The 23513-nt window shown below is 40.2% G+C and overlaps 1 protein-coding gene across 8 annotated transcripts in view; it reads left to right on the forward strand.

Annotated features, from left to right (window-relative positions):
* kif13ba (kinesin family member 13Ba) overlaps positions 1–23513 on the forward strand; it is a 45641-nt gene that overhangs the window by 11120 nt on the left and 11008 nt on the right. For all 8 annotated transcript variants that reach the window (XM_035958263.2, XM_055011388.1, XM_035958262.2 and 5 more), the window contains exons 4-21: positions 5059–5071; positions 5619–5679; positions 5835–5927; positions 7646–7826; positions 9725–9812; positions 10291–10425; positions 15140–15252; positions 15706–15817; positions 15983–16195; positions 16277–16387; positions 18081–18215; positions 18734–18864; positions 19085–19171; positions 19466–19656; positions 19763–20042; positions 20552–20714; positions 20815–20970; positions 22756–22905. In XM_035958263.2, coding sequence (XP_035814156.2) covers positions 5059–5071; positions 5619–5679; positions 5835–5927; positions 7646–7826; positions 9725–9812; positions 10291–10425; positions 15140–15252; positions 15706–15817; positions 15983–16195; positions 16277–16387; positions 18081–18215; positions 18734–18864; positions 19085–19171; positions 19466–19656; positions 19763–20042; positions 20552–20714; positions 20815–20970; positions 22756–22905 — 2413 coding nt within the window. The remainder of the gene's footprint in view (positions 1–5058; positions 5072–5618; positions 5680–5834; positions 5928–7645; positions 7827–9724; positions 9813–10290; positions 10426–15139; positions 15253–15705; positions 15818–15982; positions 16196–16276; positions 16388–18080; positions 18216–18733; positions 18865–19084; positions 19172–19465; positions 19657–19762; positions 20043–20551; positions 20715–20814; positions 20971–22755; positions 22906–23513) is intronic.

Below are 23513 nucleotides of genomic sequence, written 5' to 3' on the forward strand. Positions count from 1 at the left end.
TGTGCTTTTCCACGTGTCATTTCTGAATCTCTTTGAAAGGACAAGGGATGTCCTTAGCACCAGTCTGAATTGCAGGGCCAGGGAACTTTGTACTGGTCTGTCTGATAAGCTGACAGCTAACCTCTCCACAGCCGTGTGATCAGACACTGTGGTTTACATGATGACCCGAGGCTGTTTGCATTGGACTAGTGAGGCTGGATGTTGACACACTACACACTGTGACAAAGATCTGTCTTCTGTCAGATGTCGGTGAAGCAAACACATGCAGCTCGGTTTCCAAGACGATACACAAAAGAGGCTGTGTGGCCCCGTATCTTGAGTTGATGTTGGACCCTCTGTGTATGCACATCAGCATATGTTTGAGGACAGTTTTTCTTGTGTATGTATGTGTGGTTTTATTGTGCTTACTAAGATCTGTTTTTGAAAGGAAGGCTCTATAGAAGGGTGATATTTGAATGTAAAACGGTGTGAAATGCTTAAACAGTCCAGTTGGTATCAACCATGTAGTGGGAGTATCTTACAGTGCAGTAGCATGATGACAGGGGTAGAAATGAAGGTAAGAGTCAGTCATTCATTCACAGGTCACACTGGCTGGACTTTTCCTGCTCTGAACGTTGTCCGAACCAGTGTTGAGGTCAGCAACTTGACCGAAGCATGGTGAAGTCCAAGTCACTTAGTCAGACTGAGGTTGAACTTTAAACAGTTGACACCACTAGGTTATTTAGAATCAAATTCAAATAAAAAATAATTGAAAAGTATAGTGAACATGTTGTAGCACATGCTTGTAAAATTGTGTGGTACATTTTAGGCAGTAGCTTGGACATCTGAGACTTCTGAGGTCTGCTGAACAAAACTGCATTGTAAGCTGTGTTGAAAATGAGACTGTCATGAGTGAAAATATGAACATAATGGGTGAGAATGTGCTTTATTCTCTTAGTTTGTTGCTGTAAAACTTAAATTGCAGCTCAGGTGCAGATTAAATATTGGACTTTCCCATGGGCATTGATTGAGTTTGTCTGTGCTGTAATGTAAACACATCAATAAATCCACAATTCTTCCACTGTGTAGTAGCTCTAGAGAGAAAATGCACTGGTACATCTCACAAATATGTGAGGAGGCTACCATAGTCACCACTGCCCTAGTAGTATGCTTTTCCAACCATGGATTGTAGTCCATTGTAGTTGCACAGTAACAGACTGTTCAAATATGCAGATTTTGTCAGTAGTGAGCTAACCCTGACTGTGTGAAACGGTGGAAGCCTGTGTCTGTGGAATTGGCACGGAGCTCAGGTTTGGTTTTATGAGTTTTATGTGTCTGGCCTAACTATCTAGAATAGGGAGCAAGAGTGTTAGTGTTCATATCAAGGCACTTTAACTAGGAAGTGGGTCAAATGTGCTCTGCGTTAAACTGGCTGATGCTAGCACAATGCCTACCATTAACCATTCAAATTATTTGTATTTTGTAGGTCAGGTTCTCTGTTAACTTTCTGAATTTAAGTCTGAAAACAAGCAACAAAGGATTGACTGGGTGAAACAGCAGACTGCTTTGCATCCTGTCTTGACATTGCATCCACATCGTTTGACAATTTGATTAGTAGGTTGATAGACAACCTTTACATGTACAATACAGGTGTTCAGTGTATATTTGTCAGATGCTATAACTTCTGAACAGTGATAAGTATAACCCAATTTATGGTGCCTGGAACATACATATGTAGGAGGATAAACACAGGCTGTCAACCATGTAACCATTTTCTCAGTGTGTGAGGACCTATTGCTCTAGCATGTCATGTGTCATCAGTATGTACTGTGTTCCTCTGATGCCCTTTGTGCTTCAGCTTAACATTCCAGTCTCAGGCCCAGCCTCTCTCTCTTCCCTAAACCCCCTGGCTACCTTCAGCCTTCTTTCCATCCTCCACTCCTCGCTCCTCCCTACATAACCATGGATGGTACAGTCCAGGAGAGAAAGAACAAAGAGAGCAAGAACAGAGAAAGAGAGAGGAGGGGGGAAGCAACCATGCATTATGTTATTTTTTAAATGATGGCGATCAGAGCGGAGGAGCAGGCCAAAGAGAAGAGGAACGAATGGAAATGTTTGAGGACCGAGGGAGGCGGGTTTACAGCTCTCCTGACCGCATCATTCTCCCTTCTCATTGGTCAGTGGGGCCTCTAGCTTCATTAATGGTCGTCTGAATGCAATACATGGGCGACCCTTCTCGCCTGCAGCCTTTGAAGCAACCATGACAGCTGTCATCACTGTGTATGTCAAAACCTGCCACGCTGGTTTCATCCCTGAAATGGAGATACGGGTAGATGAATGGATGTATGCATATAGGATGCTCTGAAGGCCTCGAGAGGAGCAGTCAGAGAAACAAAAATATCTGGAAACCTGGTTGTTACAAACAGTTTATTATCATATATGAATATATTTTGGCCATTTAAATATCAAGATGAAGGATTATAGTTTGACTGGCCTGTATCCCTTACCTGTGAACATTTTTGTTTCATAGAAATGTTTGTACAGAAATGGAGAATCAACCAACAGCATCTTTTACTTTTACAGAGTAAATAAAATAAACACTTTTTAACTTTCTTTGAACTTTTAGATATTAAAAACTCTCAGAAAGGCTAACTACTTTGGGTTCTGTGGAGTCAAAAACAAAGTGTATACAAGATCCTAATTGTGTCCTGATCTGATTCACCACTGGATTCAGTTAGACTGCAGATAAGAGTTGCTGTGCATTAATCTCCTTTCACAGTAAAGCATGTCAGCAGTGGAACGTCATTGAAATATGAAATGTTACAGATGGCAGGCTGGTTTGTGCAAGAACTGCAGCTTTGGTTTATGAAGAATGTGCATGGGTAAAAGGAAACAGGTGTGAGCGCATGTGTGTGTTTTTGTACTGCTGTCTTTACGAGGGCCAGTGTGAGTTTTAAGTATTTAGATAGAGGACATTTTTTTCAAATAACAAAGCTAAGGGACAAGGATAGAATAAGCAGTAGGTCAAAGTCATGTGAAGTCATTCTTTCAGCACTAACTATTAATGTGTGTGGTAATATGTTTTAGAAAGAATGTCATCAGTGGAGGATCGTCTTAAGGACAGAAGTATGTCTGTGTGTGGGTGTGTAAACCACTAGCGGTTTCTTACCTCTGGCCTCATCATCAGACTTGACACAGCTCTTTGATTGACAGCTACTCTCACCCTGAGGGTGGGGCCAGCACTGCATCGATGAAGGAAGATGGCACAGGAAAAAGTTAAAATGAATATAAAACAAGAAAGAATCAGGAGAAATGCATTCCCTTTCAGTCTTTGGATAACATGTTTATGCAGAAATGCTTGTCTCTTTCTTTCCATAGGTTTTGTTTGAGCTAAATCGCTAGCAGAAACCAGTGACTCTTTTCTCTCAGTGACAACCAGTCCAATCAGTCTGTGATTGAAAGTACCCACTAAATTGCTGACATTTACATTCTAATAATAATTGTTATATAATTACAAGTTAATTACAAGTTTTACACACCAATATGAAAGCCTGTCAGACATTAGCATAAGTACATTGTTGGTTGAAAGCACATAATGGCTTAAAAATAACAATGTGTCTCCAGCTGGTCTCACTTTTTAAATATTTATTTTTTTTATCTTGCCTGGAGCTGATCTTAGAGGTTTGACAGATTGGCTGAGTGTGAGTACATTTAGTCCAGCTTTGATTTACTGGCATGGGTTAGGTGAGATCTTATTCATGGTCTGTGTTGCGATGAAGATCATAAATGTTGCTGTGGTGGTAATGTTTTGTGGATGGTAGGGAATGAATCTATGTTCTTCTGCACACTTTAAAGCTGACAGAGATGTGGACGAGGACATGCATGTGGATCTGTGTATACTAGTTTGGGTTTCTTATATGTTAAATTTATGCATGTGTGTAGACTGGTGCAATCTATGTGTAAAGCCATGCTGTCTTTCTGGTCATAAAAGGTGTACCGTAAAAATTAACCACATGAATTGAACTAGGCATAATTGATATGTATTAGCTTAACTGTCAATACTGTCGATGGGATACTCAGATATGCACAGTTCTCTCATCAGCACATCTGTCTTAGAACATAACTGGTAATCTAGTGCAGTACGTCTCCTACAATCTATGGAATGTGTAGAAGAGAGTAAAGTCAGAGGTTATTATTTGTGTAACTTTATGGTTTCCTATCATAGTCACTTGTCTTTCATTTTCAGAAAACCTTCTTTTATATTAGCCTGGTCTGGCTGCTGTGACATTTCGTCCTATGCTGAGAAAACCAGATGGTAATGGCCGTTGGTGTGCTGAGGAGATCACATTTAAAGGACATGGCTGTTTGCTAGATGCTCATAATACTGATATGTTTGTATGTTGGTTCATGTGTGTAGTGTGTCCCTGCGTATGTATGTATATCATTAGTTGTTCTGTAAAAGATCACACAGATATTAGGGGCAATTCCCTCTGTTTTCAAATGCCAGTTTTTTTCTTTTCATCAGCGGCTATTTTTCTACATGTCAATTTCTGTGCGTGACCTTGACCCAGTAACCTTTTTATGCCATCATCTGATTCCACCACACACTGTCTCAACCCTCTGCCAATTTTAGCTTCAACCCTCTCCACCCCTGTCCTATACACACCCCCACACGCAAACATTTACTGGAACAATCCACCAAGCCCTCAGAGATGAGTGCAGTGCCTACCCTGACAGCCACAGACACGCCCTTACCAAATGCCCTGAGAAATTGTTTTTGACATGTGACAAACAAGATGTGAACAAGCTGCATACACACAAAGATGATATTCATTTGTTCCTTAAAGTGATCGTGAAAACAAGGAAAGCCTGTAGCCTGTGGCTCTAATTTGGCTTTTGTCTCTGTCAACTCATGTAGATATATTTCTTCCTGATTCTTTCTCATTCCTTCTTAGGGCGCAGAAAAAAAAAGTTTACTCTGAACAGCCAACATACTGCTTCCTTAATAACGTACACTAAATGTCACGTATCTATCTTCCCACATGCTCCCATGGACCTTCACCCTCCCAACATCATCAGGAGTCAGTCCAAGGTAACGGCGTACACACACACAAATTTTCAGTTATTTCCACATGGTTGTGAATCACCTCTGTGTTAAACAAAGATGCTACTGTATTTCTTCAACTCAGTTAGTGAACTGTGTGGAACCATGTGCAATGATTTGCAGAACTTTTATTGCCAGATTAGTCTTGTTTAAGTTAATAACTTTAAACCCTTAAGCAATTCTTGCTCCTTGGAAACTTTTGAGATTTTTGGCCAGTTCACTTTACCGTATGTCAGTATTTCCCATGGTCTTTTTTCTCCCATCTAAAAACCACGTAATGCCACACAAACCACATGCTTTGTTTTGAGTTTCAAGCTAATTGCACCAAACTGTATTAATTGGTAACAATCATAACTTGTAGATGATATCCCTGAGCCAACTGTCATTTAAATATTTAGCTTTTGAAAGCTCATTGGTAGCTTGTTTGAATGTAAACTTCCATATTACATGCATGAGCATTGAGTGCCACAAAATAGATGACAATTTGAGGTGAAGGCCTGTGCGCCTCATGCTGCTGTTGTCACTGTTTCCTCAGGTCTTTGCTTATGATTATTGTTTCTGGTCCATGGACGAGACAGAAAAGGAAAAATTTGCAGGTCAGTTCATGATGAAAATGATTAATTTATTTTACAAACTTTTCATTGCAACAAATGTCACATCATTTTAGACTTAAACAATTCTAAGTTGTAAACAACTAAATATACAGTAGACAGTTAAACTGAATGAGTGTATGTGTGTCACTTCATTCCAGGTCAGGAGGTGGTGTTCCAGTGCCTTGGGGAAAGTCTTCTCCGCAACGCCTTCCAGGGCTACAATGCCTGTATCTTTGCCTATGGACAAACTGGTAATTTGCAGGGAGACAGCTCACTATTTTGTGGTCAATATGATGAATATATTTATGGCAAACATATTTTACACCAGAGCTTGTTACTTAACTACAGAGGTTGGATACAATATACAAAGAATTTCTGCCCCCCCTCCTTTTTTTTTTAAGCAAATTCAAAAGCTAAGCTTCAAAAGCATTAAGAGAGAGGAGTGTCAGTGTGGATTTGTTGTGACAGGAATATTGGACAGACTCTCTCTTTTAAAGAACAAAATATCACAGTTAAACCCAGGAGCTTTGGTAAAAAGGAGCTGGATGTACCCTTCGTCTTTAGTTCCTAAAGACGTTTCTTTTTTCATCCCAATGGCGTTTTTGGTTTTGAACCAAAGTTAAGATACCTCGATACATGGTGTCTCTTTCATCAGACAGAATACTGAAAAACAGGACTGAAACACGCCCAGTGTTGACAGGGTGTAAAAGGAAAACCTTAGTCTTAATTCACATACACTGCCTGGGCAAAAAAAAGGTTGCACGATCTAATATTTTGTTGGACTGCCTTTAGCTTTGAGTATGGCACACTTCGCTATGGCATCGTTTTTGATAAGCTTCTGCAATGTCACAGCATTTATTTCTGTCCAGAGTTGCATTCATTTTTCACCAAGATCTTATATTGTTGGTGGGAGAGTCGGGCTGCTGCGCGAAGTCTTCTCCAGCACATCCCAAAGATTCTCAATGGGGCTGAGGTCTGGACTCTGTGGAGGTCAATCCATGTGTGAAAATGATGTCTCATGCTCCCTGAACCACTCATTCACAATGTGAGCCCCACAAATACTGGCATTGTCATCTTGGAATATGCCCATGCCATCAGGGAAGAAAAACTCCATTGATGGAAAGAGCTGGTCATTCAGTATATTCAGGTAGTCAGCTGACCTCATTCTTTGGGAACATAACGTTGCTGAACCTGACCAACCCCAGATCATAACCCTAACCCCCACAGGCTGGCAGGCACTAGCCATGATGAGTCCATCACTTCATCTGCCTCTCTTCTTATTGTGATGCGCCCATCACTTTGGAACAGGATAAATCTGGACTCATCAGACAACATGACCAACCACATTTGTTCCTCAAAGATGATGGTTCACCACTATCCTTACAGGTTTTAATAATGCGTTGGATGGGTCTAAACCTGATTTTAGTCATTTCAGAAATCTACTTAATTGTTTTCTTTGCTTGATTGCGGGCCTTCTGAGACAGATTAACATCGTTTCCACGACCACAGGATATGTCTTCTCACATGGCTGTTTTAAAAAATGAGAAGCTCCTCACTGTATCAGCTAGGGTTAAATAAGTTGTTGCCTGCTGAAATGTATTCATCACTGCAGTAATTATCCAATGGAAGGCTTTTACCTATTTGCTTAGTTAAATCCAAATGGCAACTTTTTTTTGGCCAGGCAGGGTATAATCTTGACACGAACCCAGTTAGATCTGAAATCCACTGTCTATGCAAAAGTCACAATGACTTGTACAGTGAAAAATTGTTTTTCACAGTTGAATTATTATTATTTTTTTGTTATATAGTACTTTCACGCCTGTAGAATATTAAATTCACAATAAATGTTAAGTACTACCATTACTTTAAGTTTCTTGTTGGTTTAGGTCAGCTGTCAAACTGAGAGCATTTTTACTACTGAATATACCTGTTTCATTCAGTCTCCTCGATATCTATGCATTAATTCCAGGTTCAGGAAAGTCATACACCATGATGGGGTCAGGGGACCAGCCAGGGCTGATTCCCCGCCTGTGCAGTGCTTTGTTTGAACGAACTCAAAAGGAACAGCGCGAGGAGGAGAGCTTCACTGTTGAGGTATCCTACATGGAGATCTACAACGAGAAGGTCCGAGATCTGCTTGACCCCAAAGGGTATGACCCCAACCTAATTATTCACCCCTTTTACAATTAAACGGATGTTTCTGTCCTCTTCAGGGCGTAGTCCCTCTGGTAAAGCTGAAAAGCTAAATACTTTTAAGTAGTGCTGTCAAATGATTAAAAAAGTTAATCAGATTAATCACAGGGTTGCTGTGGATTAATTTGTATTAAATCACTATTAAATATCATTAATTTTTAGTCTATGTTAATTGTGTTTCATTATATATATATATATATATATACATATATAAATAATAGTGATTTCATAATAGATACTTAATAGTGATATATATATGTGTATATATGTATATACATACCGAGATGGGCAACGTGCTGTTTAGTGTCTTCCATTTCGAGTTGGTTGGTTCTGCCACTACCGAATCAATTGCCCAATTACCCATTTGCAGCGGCATGTGTTACTTGGGCAACTGCCCAAAATACATTGCCAGACACGTTTCAGGGATTTTGAGTCCTTCTACGATGCAGATGGGTTAATTACGTTTAAATTTTTAATCAGATAAATCATCATGATGGATTAATCCGCATTAACGCATTCACTTTTAAGCTTTTGCATTTACTTTCTCTTTCCCAAGCCAAATTGAAATCAAGTTTACACAATATGCTGTTTCCTTTGTGATGTCGATGTCCTTTTCATGCAAATTTTGCCTTCACAATGTTAGCGCCTTGTGAATGCAAATACAGCTTCTTGCAGTTGATTCACAGGGAAATCCTTCAAGAGATGGCACTATAGCAACAGCATCAGGAAGTGTTGAGTTACAGTCACCTTAGGGTTATTTCCAAATGCAAATCCATCTGGACATCGATAATGTAGGCCTTAGACACAATGGGTAGCACCTTAGAGCCTCAGAACTAGGCACTACAAAGTGCTTTACAATGTGTTTCTAATTCACCAGTTCATACAGCAACGGTGACATAGCTGCCATGAAATGCTCACCTACCATTGGGAGCAACTCTGGGTTAAGTGTCTTGCCCAAGGATACTTGGGCACACAGGAGGATGGGGATCAAACTGCAAAGCTTACGATTGGTGGACAACTCATATTACTACCTGAGCCACTGCATTAAACACTGATGCATTAAACTTAATTTTAAACACACATTTTAGGGCTGCAATGATCATTCAATTAATGAATTAGTTTGTTGTCAAAGAAATAATCAGCATCCATTTGGACAATCAAGTAATTGTTTGTTCAGCAAAAATGCCCATCTGTTTTATATTATTGTAGATTAAATATCTTAGGGCTTTTGACTGCTGGTTAGAAAATAGAAGGCATCATACAATGTGACTTTGAATTGATTACACACTATTTTCTGGCATTTTGAAGACCACGAGGTTAACCAATTAATGGAAAAAATCATGTTTGGTGTACTTTCCTGCAGCTACGCTCTAACAGAAACTCAAGTTGGCTAATAAACCAGAGAACATTAACTGTGGGTTACGGTACCACCAGCTGCTATGGTCAGTAGATAAAAAGATTAGCCTTTTGCCCTGCAATCACGAATCGAGGCCAGTACATGTCCAGCAGGTCAGCAGTAAATCAGCAGCGAAGGTCTGTGTCTGCTGTCCCAGAAAGCATAACCTTTGACCCTCACTCACCACATAACCTTTAACCTCAGTAATACGGGTCAAACAGAAGTAGACCATCTGACAGCCATATGTGCTTTGCTGTGTATCAGAGAATAATGAAGTTCTCAGACCAGCAGCAAGTTAGAAACAGGAGTCCTCCAAATCAGTCAGCAAAGTACAAACTAAGTCTGTACAAACTGTTGCAGGTTCTAGCGATAGAGCCTTTATTCCCGCCCTGAAGACATTCCACAACTAGCATTTTGTCAAGTATAACCATGCTGTTTGTGTTTTCATTCAATGTCCAGGGGTAGACAAACACTGAGGGTAAGGGAACATAAAGTTTTGGGTCCCTATGTGGACGGGCTGTCTCGACTAGCGGTGGCCAGCTACAAGGTAAGAACTTTTATATTAAAAAAGTGATATTAAATTTTCACTTTGCCTTTATGGTATCCACTGTGCAGCAGTGTCAAATTCTGGCTCGTCACAGTTACTCTGTCTACTGTTGGAGTGTTTGCCAGAACCCTAAGCAGAAAGTCTTACTTATATATCTTCTTTAAACTTTGAGAATTTATAACTGTGTTGCTCACATATTGGCAGCACAGAAGGACACAGAAGTACCACCAATCACACTAGAAAGAGGCTAGCATTTGAATTGCATTTTGTAGTTTATATTCCACTTGTCAAGAAACTCAATGACACTATTATCTTTTTCAATTACAATGGCCTGCAAATTTAGAAATAAGCATATCATGTACTCTAAATTATTCATTATATCCTTTTCCAGAAGATGAAAGAATGCAGACAGAATCAAATTAGGACACTAATAAGAATTATATATTTTTTTGTTGTTTGTTGTCTTTTGTTATATCAGGACATTGGATCTCTGATGTCAGAGGGGAATAAATCTCGCACTGTCGCTGCCACCAACATGAATGAGGAGAGCAGTCGATCACATGCTGTCTTCAACATCATACTCACACACACACTCAAAGATTTGCAGTCTGGGGTAAGATATTTCCCCACAAACACACACAGCTACAAAAAATAAGAAAAATCTATGTAAATGGCTGTAGGTGTAACTGGTGTTGGGAATTGCCATTTGGATTAGATGTATAATTGCTTAAATTTACACTCAGTCATTTGTTATATTGACCGTTGGAAAGCCGACTAGATTGTTTGTTTAACTGCTTGATTGCTGGTACACAGAGTTGGATCATGTTGACCACCACAGGGTTGGACCATGGTGCTCACTGTTGTTGCAAGATGTGAGCCTACTGTTAATGCAGTCACTGTCACTGAAAGAGCCTTTGATATAGTGCTGCATTAATCTCACTTCTCCACTTTAAGGCTGCTGTATCATCCACCTTCTTTTAAGCCCTTGAGTATACTTCACTCTGTCAGCCACAATAAACACACAGAGGTTTTCTTTAAAAAGCCTGTAGAATCTGTCTGACAATGGAGTAATCATGAGCTTTAGAAATCACCAACATTTTGTGGTGATTTTTTAATCTGAATGATTGCTGAACTGATTTTGGCTCTAATGTTGTTTGTTACTTTTGTTAAAGAAGTATTAATAGAATTTTACTTATTATTGTCTTTTGATATACTGTAACAGTTTGCTCCCAGCGTCAACAGAATCCAGATGTCATTGTCTGTACCAGCGCAGATGTATACCGTTTGTGTGATTGCCTGACAGTTTGCTGGGGAAAGGCTATCTGGCAAGTTTTTGATTAGTCAGCCTCTGCAGTCGGCAAATGAAAAGGTAGTTACCAAATGGGATACGTCAGCTCAGCTGTCTAACCAGGCACTCGAAGACCTGAATGACTGATTCTCCATCCTCACTAACCCACTTAGTCTCCTCTGCCCCGAGCTCTTAATTCCAGACGAACTTGCTACCAGCGAATCCTGTTAATAATTCACAGATGTGACTGTGAGTTTGTCAGCTGATACTGCCTGCTCTGTTTACAAGGCACACCCATAGTCAGACTCTAAGCTTGTGGGACAGTCAGTCAGCATGGTTCATAAAGCTCAACAAACAGCTAATGTGTAAACTTTATAGTCAGTGAGTGAGTCACAGAGCTGATATGTTCTTCTGTTCCTGGTAATGTCCACTAGGCCTGATGCCTGTGTATTTCAGTGCAACTGATAAACTCTCTGGTAGTTTGTGCCATGTTGGTTGTAGCATTTATATGAGCAGCAGCCATGAGGGATTTGGTTTGTAAATCACAGTGTGGAAGATACCAAAGTATTGCTGTGCACACAATATGCAAAAATACATTCAGTGCTCCAGAACATCCATCCATTATCTATACACCGCTTAATCCTCACTAGGGTCGCGGGGGGGGGCTGGAGCCTATCCCAGCTGACTCGGGCGAAGGCAGGGGACACCCCAGACAGGTCGCCAGTCTGTCGCAGGGCCACACACAAAGACAAACAAGCACTCTCACATTCACACCTACGGGCAATTTAGAATAATCAATCAACCTCAGCATATTTTTGGACTGTGGGAGGAAGCCGGAGTACCCGGAGAAAACCCACGCATGCACAGGGAGAACATGCAAACTCCATGCAGAAAGATCCCGGGAAAGCCGGGACGCGAACCAGGGACCTTCTTGCTGCAAGGCGAAAGTGCTAACCACTACGCCACTGTGCAGCCCCTGCTCCAGAACAATAGACTGCTAAACAGTGTTATTCAGCCAAATAAATAACGTTTACCACAGTCTGTGGTGGTTGTGCTAGACTGTAAGTGGTATATGAGCCTAATTTAAATATGAATATTCAGTATTTAATGCAGTTAAGCATGACTGTTTATTTAAGTTAAATAACTTTTGTTCGAGTTCATCTCTACCCCCAATGGCATAACCAGTGTTGGTTGTAGAGGAACTCCGGTGAAAGGACATGTTTAAAAAAGTAGATAAAGCAACCTTTGACAGGTAGAAAAATCACCCATCGCTGGATGAGTCATTCTGACTCAGAGAAACTCATCACAGGATTCAGGATGTCCAGCTTAGACTTTTCAACTCAACACTACACTCAAAGGTCAATCAGTTTGCACTTTGACCTTATTTTCCACTAATTCTCAGTTGTTTGCTGTGTTTTTTTCAGTACATTGCTAAATGCTTTCTGGAACACTATTTAGTGTAGTGCAGAGTTTTAAAAAGATATATATATATATATATATATATATATAAAAAAAAAATTTATTTATTTATTTATTTATTTTTTACAGTTTTTCCTTTGAGGGCCTCTTCTAGATCACTTTTCATGTGTAGCTGTGTGTTGATGCCCTCACAATTGTTCTGTGCTGGTACCTTAAAGCTGTTGCCGAGTGGGTTGATGAACTGCACGTCCTGCCTGCTGATCTGATTAATGACCCAGGTATCAACTATCCTGGTTATACGGTCCATTATTAGGTTGATAAATTAAAATGCCACATTGACTGGTATTCCCTGCTTTAGCCAACTGTATGTTAAGAATTGAGTGGAAGCACAACTAAAGTGTGTGTGCATACAGTACACTATAAATAAAAAAGAATCAGGACATGCACGTGTACATTTAAAAAGGAAGGAAGCTGCAGTTACTGAATTACACTACGTTGCATCTTCTCATAGGCTGTTGTTCACCGTCATCAGCTCTGTCTCCTCTCTGTTTAGCTCTCTGGTCTATTTTTAAAAAGGACATTTTTACTCTGCTCTGTTCCAGATACACATCCCTTGTTTGTTAAATAATTTGCTTTACTTTAGGGAATCTGAAGCTATACCATACTAGCTCATTATCCCGAAAGACTAGACACATTTTGAATTCAAATCCTCTTATACATTATACTGTTCATTGTTTTTACTGTACTGTATCTACTGTGCAGATTTGTGGGGTAACACTTACAATATTATATCCAGTAAAAATACTACCAAAAAACTATTAGGATAGTCCATAAAGTGTGATATAATGAGCACACTAATATATTGTTTTTCCAAAGTTGAAATGTATTGCTTTAGTTAATTTCAGGACTGCGCAAATATTGTTCAAAGCATACAATAGGTTACTCTCTGATAACATACAACAACTGTTCAAAAGCAACATTAGAAATTACTGATTAGGAGGAAATTCAGTTTGCAAAAAGCCATTTGCTCATACCACTATCAAGAGTAGATGATTATCAGTTTGTGGGTGAACTAGAATAGTCTGGACAATGATCCCAAAATGAATACAACTATAAAACAATTTAAGAAAATGTGCAAAAAAAAGACTGCTTCAAAAATATAATAGTGTAGAACAGTAAAGTAAGATATGAGATGCTCAAGTCTTAACAGTTAGACTTCATCCTACTCATTTTCAGACATGTTCTGTTTTTTTTTTTTTTGTTTTTTCATTTTGTGTGATTTTTTTCTCTTTTTTTTTAGGCCTGTATGGTATTGTGGGGTTTCTGATATTATTCAAATAAATCAAACACCTTGAGTGCACAGTAGTACATGGTTGGACAGATCAACGGTAGACAGAGACCAGCGGACTGTATCTGCTGATGTTTTTAGACATGCTGCTTCGGTGTTACATTCAGTCTTGTCAGCTGCTGATCTGTCAGACATGGTCAGGAGTGGATCAGGCCCAGTACAGATAGGAATGTGATATCCATCTCTTCAGCAGCCCTTGGGAAGACACAGAGGGAAGCTGTCAATAAGTAGCTGAAAGGTGGTGGCATCACCTGAACGGTAGAATTCCAAGAATCAGAGAAACCCAACGCAATTGTGCTCTCAATAAGAGTGGACCAAAGCATGCAGCACAAATGCATTTAACAGTAGAGAAGTATGGTTTCTAAAAAAGTCACCTCGCTGTTTATATCTGCGTTGTCTAGAGCTCTAATGCTTGCAGATTACTGGAGACCTCAGTAGGATGCTGCATAAATCCCAGCAGGTGATTGCCTTGATGTTGTGGCTCCGTGGTGAATAATGGATAATCAGAAGCTGTGAGACTTCATGTTACTGCTTTCGGAGCTGTCAGCAAGTTTTGATGATCCATGCATGCATAATTCAGTTCAGTGCAATACAGTTCATTTCAATTTTATTTATATAGCACCAATTCACGGCGTATTTCATCTCATAGCACTTTACACAGTGAGGTACAGACCTTTAAAAATTTAAACAAGGAGCAGAGAACCCAACAATTCAACTTTTGCCTTTGGATTCCCTATGAGCAAATTGTCAGCAACAGTGGGAAGTCACCAAGCAACCCCTTTTTAACGGGGAGGAAAACAAAACCAGACAGAACCAGGCACAGGGAAGGCAGCCATCTGTCTCGACTGGTTGGGGTGAGAGTGGGAATGATGTGGGTGGGGGCTAGCAGGAGGGGTTGGGTTGGGGATAGTGGGATTGCTGCTATCCCCACCCCAACTATGCACTGTAGGACGCTGCATAGGCGCCTGGTTATTCATAATTTGCAGACCAGGTTTGACATTCTACAGCTCATTGTCAAATGGCATGCTACCCTGAATTTGACATACCAATGAATAGTCAGAAGGAGAACAGAATCTGGTTACATTTGAATGAACAGAAAGGAAAATCCTAAACCCACATCAGGCTGCAAAACCCCTGCTGGAGCTACATCTCCATCCATACTGCTTTCTGGAAGCGTTTTTTAAAATTATTCTGCTAAACAATAGGTTGCAGTAGTTAACAGAGCAATATTCAGATTTTTTTTTCTCTGTTTTTCTTTTTGTTTTGTTTTAGACGAGTGGAGAGAAGGTGAGTCGGTTGAGTCTGGTCGACTTGGCTGGAAGTGAGCGAGCAGCAAAAACTGGAGCAGCAGGAGAGCGACTAAAGGAGGGAAGCAACATCAACAAGTAATCAGAAGCAGTTAAACACATCCACAAACACAGTTCACAGTCCACAGATGTTTTCACCTTATCAGTGTTACTTTGCTTCATAATTTTTTCCTAACCGCAGAGCATTGTCATCTCACTTGTAAGATTTTTATTTTTTTTTTACATAATTTGCCAATAAAGCTGTAATTGTGAACAAGTTTTTATATTTTTATGAATATTGTAACACGTTTCCTTTCATAGTGTACACAAATTACTTGCCCGACATGACTGACTTAACACAACTGTCACCAAAATCATATTCTGGTACAAGTGCATGGGTCTGGAAAAGTCTGTAACAAGTTTAACGTTGAAGCATCCAAGCAGGTGAATAGAGAAAAGAATAAGACTGTGATATAAACCCATGATCAGGTACATGAAAGGACATCAAAGACAGTTGATCCTGATATTTTTGTGTGTCTTTGTGTGTGCCAGGTCTCTCACTACACTAGGTTTGGTGATCTCAGCACTGGCTGAACAGGGAACGGCCAAGAACAAGACCAAGTTTGTTCCTTACAGAGACTCTGTTCTGACATGGCTGCTAAAGGTAAATGTACAATAGATGTCCACTGGAGACATAGGAACAAACACATTGGATTTGTTTGTGCTGTTTTTTTAAAAAATTTTCTTATATAATATATATCTTTTCAGAATTGGTGCCCGAACATTTCCCTTTGTCTTTTTTCTTCTTTAATGTTCCTGTGTACTCCAGGATTGCCTGGGTGGCAACAGTCGCACAGCAATGGTTGCAACTGTGAGTCCAGCAGCAGACAACTATGAGGAGACGCTTTCTACGCTGCGTTATGCTGACCGAGCAAAGAGCATCGTTAATCACGCTGTTGTCAATGAAGACCCTAATGCTCGCATCATCAGGGAGCTCCGGGAGGAAGTAGAGAAACTACGAGTACAACTGACCCAGGCAGAGGTGAGATGTCTTCACAAGCTTGGAAATCACAAGATAGAAATATTTGCTTTCCTCTTTTCCCATCCGCTGTCTTTTCTCCAGTCTTTGAAAGCTCCAGAGTTGAAAGAGCGTCTGGAAGAGTCTGAAAAATTGATTCAAGAGATGACCGTCACCTGGGAGGAGAAGCTCCGCAAAACTGAGGAGATTGCACAGGTAAGACCCACATTCATGTCAAAGTGTAACTGGTAAGGCAAACATATTGAGCTACTCTACAAAATCAGTTCCTGTTTATTAATGGGTATTTGCTCAAAGTCTTCCCATTCAAATTGCAGTAGGAAGACTCTTTTGTTTTGATTTTAACATCTTTTTTATATTGGATTATTCAATCAGTCCCTCCAGGAATTTGCGATGTTGCAATTCACACGAATTCAACCAATCTCTGCGAATTCTGCTCAGCCTTGATATTTTGTCCAATCGCCGCAACTTTTCCACAATTTTGGCCCGCCTTCCGTGAGTTCCACCAATCATAGCAGTCCACAGCGCAACCGTAATGCACGTACGTCACCAAATTCACTTTCTTATTTTTTGGTTTGAAGATGCAGACGTCCGATTCTAATGTCTCTCACCAACAAAAATTACTGCTACAGACCGTGAAAAACAATTAATTCCCTGATGTTCTTCACCAAAGCGGAAGTAAACAGTTTTACACCCGTGCAATATTGTTGTGGAATACAAAAAAAAAAAAAAAATCATCGATTGATAAACACTTTTCTACCACGAAGCATATTAGGAGAACTGCTGAAAAGAGCGGACCACAGACCAGACAAATCACCGTGATGGAAACTGTTGCATTCAGATCTGTTGGAGCTCTGAAAGAATGAAGGGAAGTTAGATTAATTTCTCCACCAAGAAACACGGTGGAGTTATGTGACGATCGGCATATGTGAATCATTCATCTGTTAGCAACATTACTCAAAAATGGACTAAGGGATTTGGATGAAATTTTCAGGGAAGGTCAGAAATGACACAAGGACCAAGTGATTAGATTTTGGCAGTGATGCGACTTATAGTCTGGATTTGCTAAGGATTTCCCATTGAGATAGCGGCGCGGCGTCTGATAGCGGCATGTTAACCATGGCAACAAATAAACGCTACCTCAGCGGCCTGCTGACGATGACATCATTGCGATCCTACTACAAATTCACCACCGTGGACGTATCGGAAATGATACAAGGAACAACTGATTACATTGTGGGGGTGTTTCTGAGTCCCATCAATTCCCACCGCCCGCTACATATTAAGGTCACGCAATTCTGTATCTACACATGAATAACACACGCCTGTGTTCAGCGCAGGGTCAGGTAATGAACAGTCTTGGTGGAGTACTGCTCTCTGAGTGCTTTTCTTGTTAATTGACGTGACAAGCCATGAACGTGTGTGTGAATACGTGTGTGCCAGGAAATGAAATTAACTTTTTAAGCCACTGACAGATATGTCCAAATGTGATTCATTCCATAGTAAATTATCATCTTGTGCCTTAAATCTACCAACCACTCCGTGTTAAGCCAGTATCTGGCTGCTGCTAATTTCCCACCATGGTATGCCAGCTTTTGTGTAAATGGGTTGGAGCGTTAAAGAATTAATTTCGGAATAAATATTGTCAATTACAATGTTGTAACATGTTCTAAAAGCTGAAAAAATGCAACTTTTTAGCAACTATCACTGTCTCCCGCAATTTCATCACAACAAATAAGCTTAAAACATCACAACTTACATCGCAATTTTTTAGAAAAGCTGGCGCGAATTCAGGCATTTTCAGCCGCAACAATCTCAAGAAACACCCGCGAAATCCTGGAGGGACTGTTAAATTTATAATTATGATGCTTTTCTTTGTGTGTGTTTGTAGGAGCGCCAGAAGCAGTTGGAGAGTCTGGGTATTTCTCTCCAATCTTCAGGGATCAAAGTTGGAGATGATAAAAGTTTTCTTGTCAACCTTAATGCTGATCCTGCCCTCAATGAACTGCTTGTGTACTACCTGAAGGTACGTACATACATGCATTCTTTGCTCATCATGCTTTAATTAATTCCTTAACTGTAATAATAATATTAGTATTACACTAATTCAAGTCCCTCTGCTGTGTAAACGTCTGAACTGAGTTGTCAGAAAATATTTACACACATTTAGAAAATAGAAACTGAAGTTCTGTTTTTATAATTGGCTGAGTAGGAGTCAGTTGTAATGTGACGGTGCTTGTGAAAAGCATTGTGTATTGGGAACTCTCAAGAGGGGATTTTAATTCTATATTGTACCACATCTGAAGCACAACACAACTTTGATGAGAAAATTATCACATTACTGATGGGCAAGATTAAAACAGACAAATTTGAGGTGGTCATTGCATGGGTAACTAAAGTTTGTCAGTTGCTGTTGCTTCTATAGCACAAACAGAAAGCTCTTACAACCTTGTAAACTCTGCTTCTCTACATATGACTTTGTTAAAATGTGTTTGTCTGACTCAACTGGTAACAGATTTTAACATGTTGAACATTGTGTCTCAGCAACACACAAAAGTGGGTTCAGCAGACTCTCAGGACATCCAGCTGTGCGGGATGGGTATCCAGGCAGAGCACTGTGTCATTGATATTACGGCAGATGCTGCTGTCATCCTCACCTCGTACCGCAATGCTCGGTAAGTAATGCCAATGTTGATAACAAACAAGACTAAATGGAAAATGTTTCTGTCTTTAAAGCTCTATGGGAGGAACCACACAGGCACTAACAGCACTGAAGTTATTTTACCTATAGAGTTATTATTGCCATCAGTGTATTCATACTGCTTCTATTACAAGTTTTAAAAAAATAAATGTCACTGTCACCTAATGTTGCTGGTTTGTTTGCTGGTGTTGTAGGACATGTGTTAATGGTTCTCCAGTAACCAGCGCTTTGCAACTTCATCATGGTGACAGAATCCTCTGGGGAAACAACCACTTTTTTCGGTAAACTTATTGTTTTTAAATTGTGTACAGTTGAAATTTTTCTAACCTTCTTCAAATTCATTCCTAGATTTCATAAATACGAAGGAAAATATTTGTCAGTGCATTGTGTCGCAGTCATTTACCATTTGACATTTTAGATTTTCTTCCCTCTTTTTAATACACACATTTTTTTCTTAATGTCTCCAATTTATGTTTATATCTAGTCAGCCTGTTGTGCATTATTCACTCTTGGAATTAGTAAAATTGCATCAAATATTACTCAGTCACTCACATACGTGCTTATCCCAACTAAAGGATCAACCTGCCTAAGCGCCGATCTCGGGCAGCAGAGGATGAGGAGGGTGAGGGAGGCGTAATGAAGAACAGTGGTAGCAGTGAACAGCTGGATGCAGACGGTGACACAGCCAGTGAGGTGTCCAGTGAAGTCAGCTTCTCTTACGAGTTTGCCCAGACAGAGGTCATGATGAAGGCCTTGGGCAACAATGGTAAGATGTGTTCAGACAATACAATGTCAATTTCCTGCTTGGCAGAACATCAGTCCTTTAGTTTCCTGTCTGTGTTTAATGACTCCTCTGTATTGTGTCGGGTCAGACCCCATGCAGGCAGTCCTCCAGTCTCTGGAGAGGCAGCATGAAGAAGAGAAACGTTCTGCATTGGAGCGACAGAGGCAGATGTATGAGCAGGAGCTCCAGCAACTCCGCAAGAAGCTTAACCCAGACCGTCTGTCCACCGGCCAGTCCGGAGGGCCAACATCTGGCCAGCAAAGTTCAGGACAGCAGTCTCACTACCGCAGCCTGGAGAGACTCAGTATTGGAGGGATGAGCCATTCAACCAGCGCTCAGAGCAGACTGAGACAGTGGAGTGAGGACAGGTGTATATTTGTTTTTTATGTCCTCATGGGGCCTTTCAACTGGCTGTACGCCAATCCATGGGGATCCCCTGTGACCCTGGGGACCAAATTGAGGTCCCAATAGATCCAGAGTGCTTTCTAAAGATTTTAATCTGGTTGTACATTAAAGGTTAGCATTAGGTTAAGGTTAGGGTAAGTGTTTGGGTAAAATTCAGTTCTAATGGTTTAGGTCAAGTGATTAGGGAATGTGTTATGTCAATAGAGGGGACAGAGAAACAGTTATTTGTGTGTGTGTGTGTGTGTGTGTGTGTGTGTGTGTGTGTGTGTGTGTGTGTGTGTGTGTGTGTGTGTGTGTGTGTGTGTGTGTGTGTGTGTGTGTGTGTGTGTGTGTGTGTGTGTGTGTGTGTGTGTGTGTGTGTGTGTGTGTGTGTACGCATGTTGTGTTGATGAACAAATGCAAACTTAACCTTTCCTCATCCCTTCTTCCCTCTGTCTCCTCTTTTTGTCTATAACCTCCTGTCTTCGTGCAGAGAGGTGGTGTTGGTGAGGAGTCTGCGGAGGTTGAGGGAGCAAATAGTGAAAGCAAACCTGCTGGTGCAAGAAGCATGTTTCATTGCTGAGGAGCTGGAGCGACACACCGAATACAGAGTCACCTTGCAGATCCCATCAGACAACCTCAACGCAAACCGCAAGGTCTCACATGCAAACATTACCACCTCATGTGTGGGTGTCCTGTCGTCTATTTTTCCCACAGCCCGTAATCTAAATACGTCTGTTATGTGTGTATGTGTAGAGGGATGCAGTACTGAGTGAGCCAGCAATTCAGGTTCGACGACGCTGTCGAGGGAAACAGATCTGGAGTTTGGAGAAGATGGAGAACCGTCTGGTGGACATGAGAGAGCTGTATCAGGAATGGCAAGAGTACCACCTCCATGATCAAGACAACCCCGTGAGTCAGACAGACTTATTTAAGAAAAAAGAACAAATAAGTTATGGTTTATTATGTTAAGCGTGTGACCCCAGTGTGAAGTGTTGTATATACTCTGACTAAAAAAATGAGAGTATCTGCTGGGGGGAGAATGTGAGGTCAATAATGCGCACGCTATCAACATTGTCATGGACTTGATGATAAAGAAAAATCGCAATGAGAAATCTGGGTTTACTGCTTTGTCAGCTCCTAAAATCATAAAACATACAGTGCTTAACAAATTTATTAGACCACCATAAAAACTAGAGAACACAAATATTGTATAAATCTGTCAAAACTTGTTTCAAAGTAAAAATCTTATTGTTATTTATTAGACAAATAACAAACTGGAGCAACTAAATAGTCTTTATTCACATATATTAACCAAAAATCTTAATATTTAGTATGACCTCCTTTGGCCCTGATAACAGCTTGCATTCTTGATGCCTTTTTTGTCTCTTTTATTATTGAGTTCCAAATAATTTGTACCTGTTCCCAGAGACTTGCTTTGGATGAAACTTTTGTGCAATCTAATTTTGAATTCAATAAATCCACGGTCTGTTCAATAGGATTCAAGTCTGGACTTTGACTTGACCAGTCTATCAGTTCCAGTACTCCAGACTCCTTTTTCTTGGTCCAGTAGTCTCTGCATAGCTTTGAAGTATGCTTGGGGTCATTGTCTTTTTGGTATATGAGCCCACGACCAATCAGGTTCAATCCAGAAGGGATTCCATGATGCACCACAATATTGTAGTAGACCTTCTTGTTCATGATACCATCCTAATGTGTCTATGCTGTTTCCACAAACAGAACCCCATACCAGAATGGAATCTCCACCGTGGTTCACTGTGAATGCAATGCATCTAGCATCAAAACGTTGTCCAGCATTTCTGTGGATATAAACACGACGGTGCTGACTGAAGAGTTCAATCTTGGACTTGTCCATCCAGAATATCTTCTTCCAGTCATCTGCAGTCCAGTATTTGTGCTACCTGGCAAATTTTAGACATTTTTGGATGTTTGCAGGCCTCAATAATGGCTTCTCAGCAGCTATTCTTCCCTTTAAGCCTTGTTCCTTCAGTCGTCTGCTTCTGGTCATTCTGGAGACTTTCTTATATTCTGATCTAGAAGCATTAATCTCTGCCTGAAGATCATCAGTGGTCTTCCTTCTGTCTCTAGTACTTCAAATCTTGAGGTGCCTGACATCTGTTTCAGTTAGCTTTAGTTTTCGGCCTCTTTCTTGGTGCATTTTTAAGTACCAGTCTCTGCAATTGAGTCCAAGACATACTTGACCACACTGAGGAGAATCTCTATGTCTTGCCCTGTTTGACTTAAAGACCATGCGGCATCAGGAAGTGCTTTAATTCAGACTCTCTTTCTCAGTGAGTTCCCTACACTTCTCCAGTTTGCACAGAAGTGAGGAATTTCAAGCGACTGGAATTCGCAGAGAATTCAGAAATTAATCAAAAATAACATACAACCACTAAAACATGTTTTATATTCAGGAATGCAAGCAAGTAACTGTAATTTGACATCTCAATCAAAAAATAATAATGTGCTTTACTATTTTTTTTTCATTTTTTTTGGTAAAACAGTAGATTTGATAATTCAGAGATAACAACAATAATTGTATTTACCATTAAGATATCATTTAGATTAAAGAGCTTGCTCATACTGGCAGATTAACCATTACAGAAGAATAAAAAAATATTTAATATTTGTTAAGCACTGCATTTGTTGTTAAACTCTCCTCTCTTCCATGTTCAGGTAATGCGCTCATATTTCCGTCGAGCGGACCCGTTCTTTGATGAGCAGGAAAACCATAGTCTGATAGGTGTTGCCAACGTCTTCCTTTCCTGTCTGTTCTACGATGTCAAGCTACAGTATGCTGTTCCTATCATCAACCAAAAGGGAGAGGTAGACACGCACTATTTTTTCAACTTTTTAATTCCTACAGACCTATCCCTGTTAGTGTTATGTTGTTTGATTTTTCTTGTGCTTTTAGTATTTTCATCTACACCTTTTTGCTAACAAATTGCTGTGTTTTAAAGTGCACAACACATTTATTGCTTGGGTCTCAAATCATCTTTTACCTTGACCAAGTCTTGTCAGGCTTGATAATAGCGTGACATTATCTTATATACTAAAATAGGAGGCCCACAAGAAACAATCTTATCCCCCTTTTCATTCACTCTCTACACCACTGACTATGGGCAGACTCAGGTGTCAACATTTTTTTTTTGTCAAATTCAGAAGTTTTTGGATGATACTGCTGTATTGGGTTACTTAACCAAGGCAATGACCCCCTCTGCAAAAGAGATTTTCAATTATTTTTCAGCTAGTGATGCAAATTTTTTGAAAGTTTATGTGGGAAAGACTGAAGACTTCATTGATGATTTTAGAAGGAAGAAAGAAGAGTTCTTTCCAGTGATAAGTGTCAGCAGATAGCGATAGTCCAGACTTACAAATCCATTGCTCTCTGTCTGGTCAGAGAAATAAACTGGAAAAGGAACAGTGAGGTTGCA

The sequence above is a fragment of the Amphiprion ocellaris genome, chromosome 1, assembly GCF_022539595.1.
Source record: "Amphiprion ocellaris isolate individual 3 ecotype Okinawa chromosome 1, ASM2253959v1, whole genome shotgun sequence".
NCBI classification, from domain to species: domain Eukaryota; kingdom Metazoa; phylum Chordata; class Actinopteri; family Pomacentridae; genus Amphiprion; species Amphiprion ocellaris.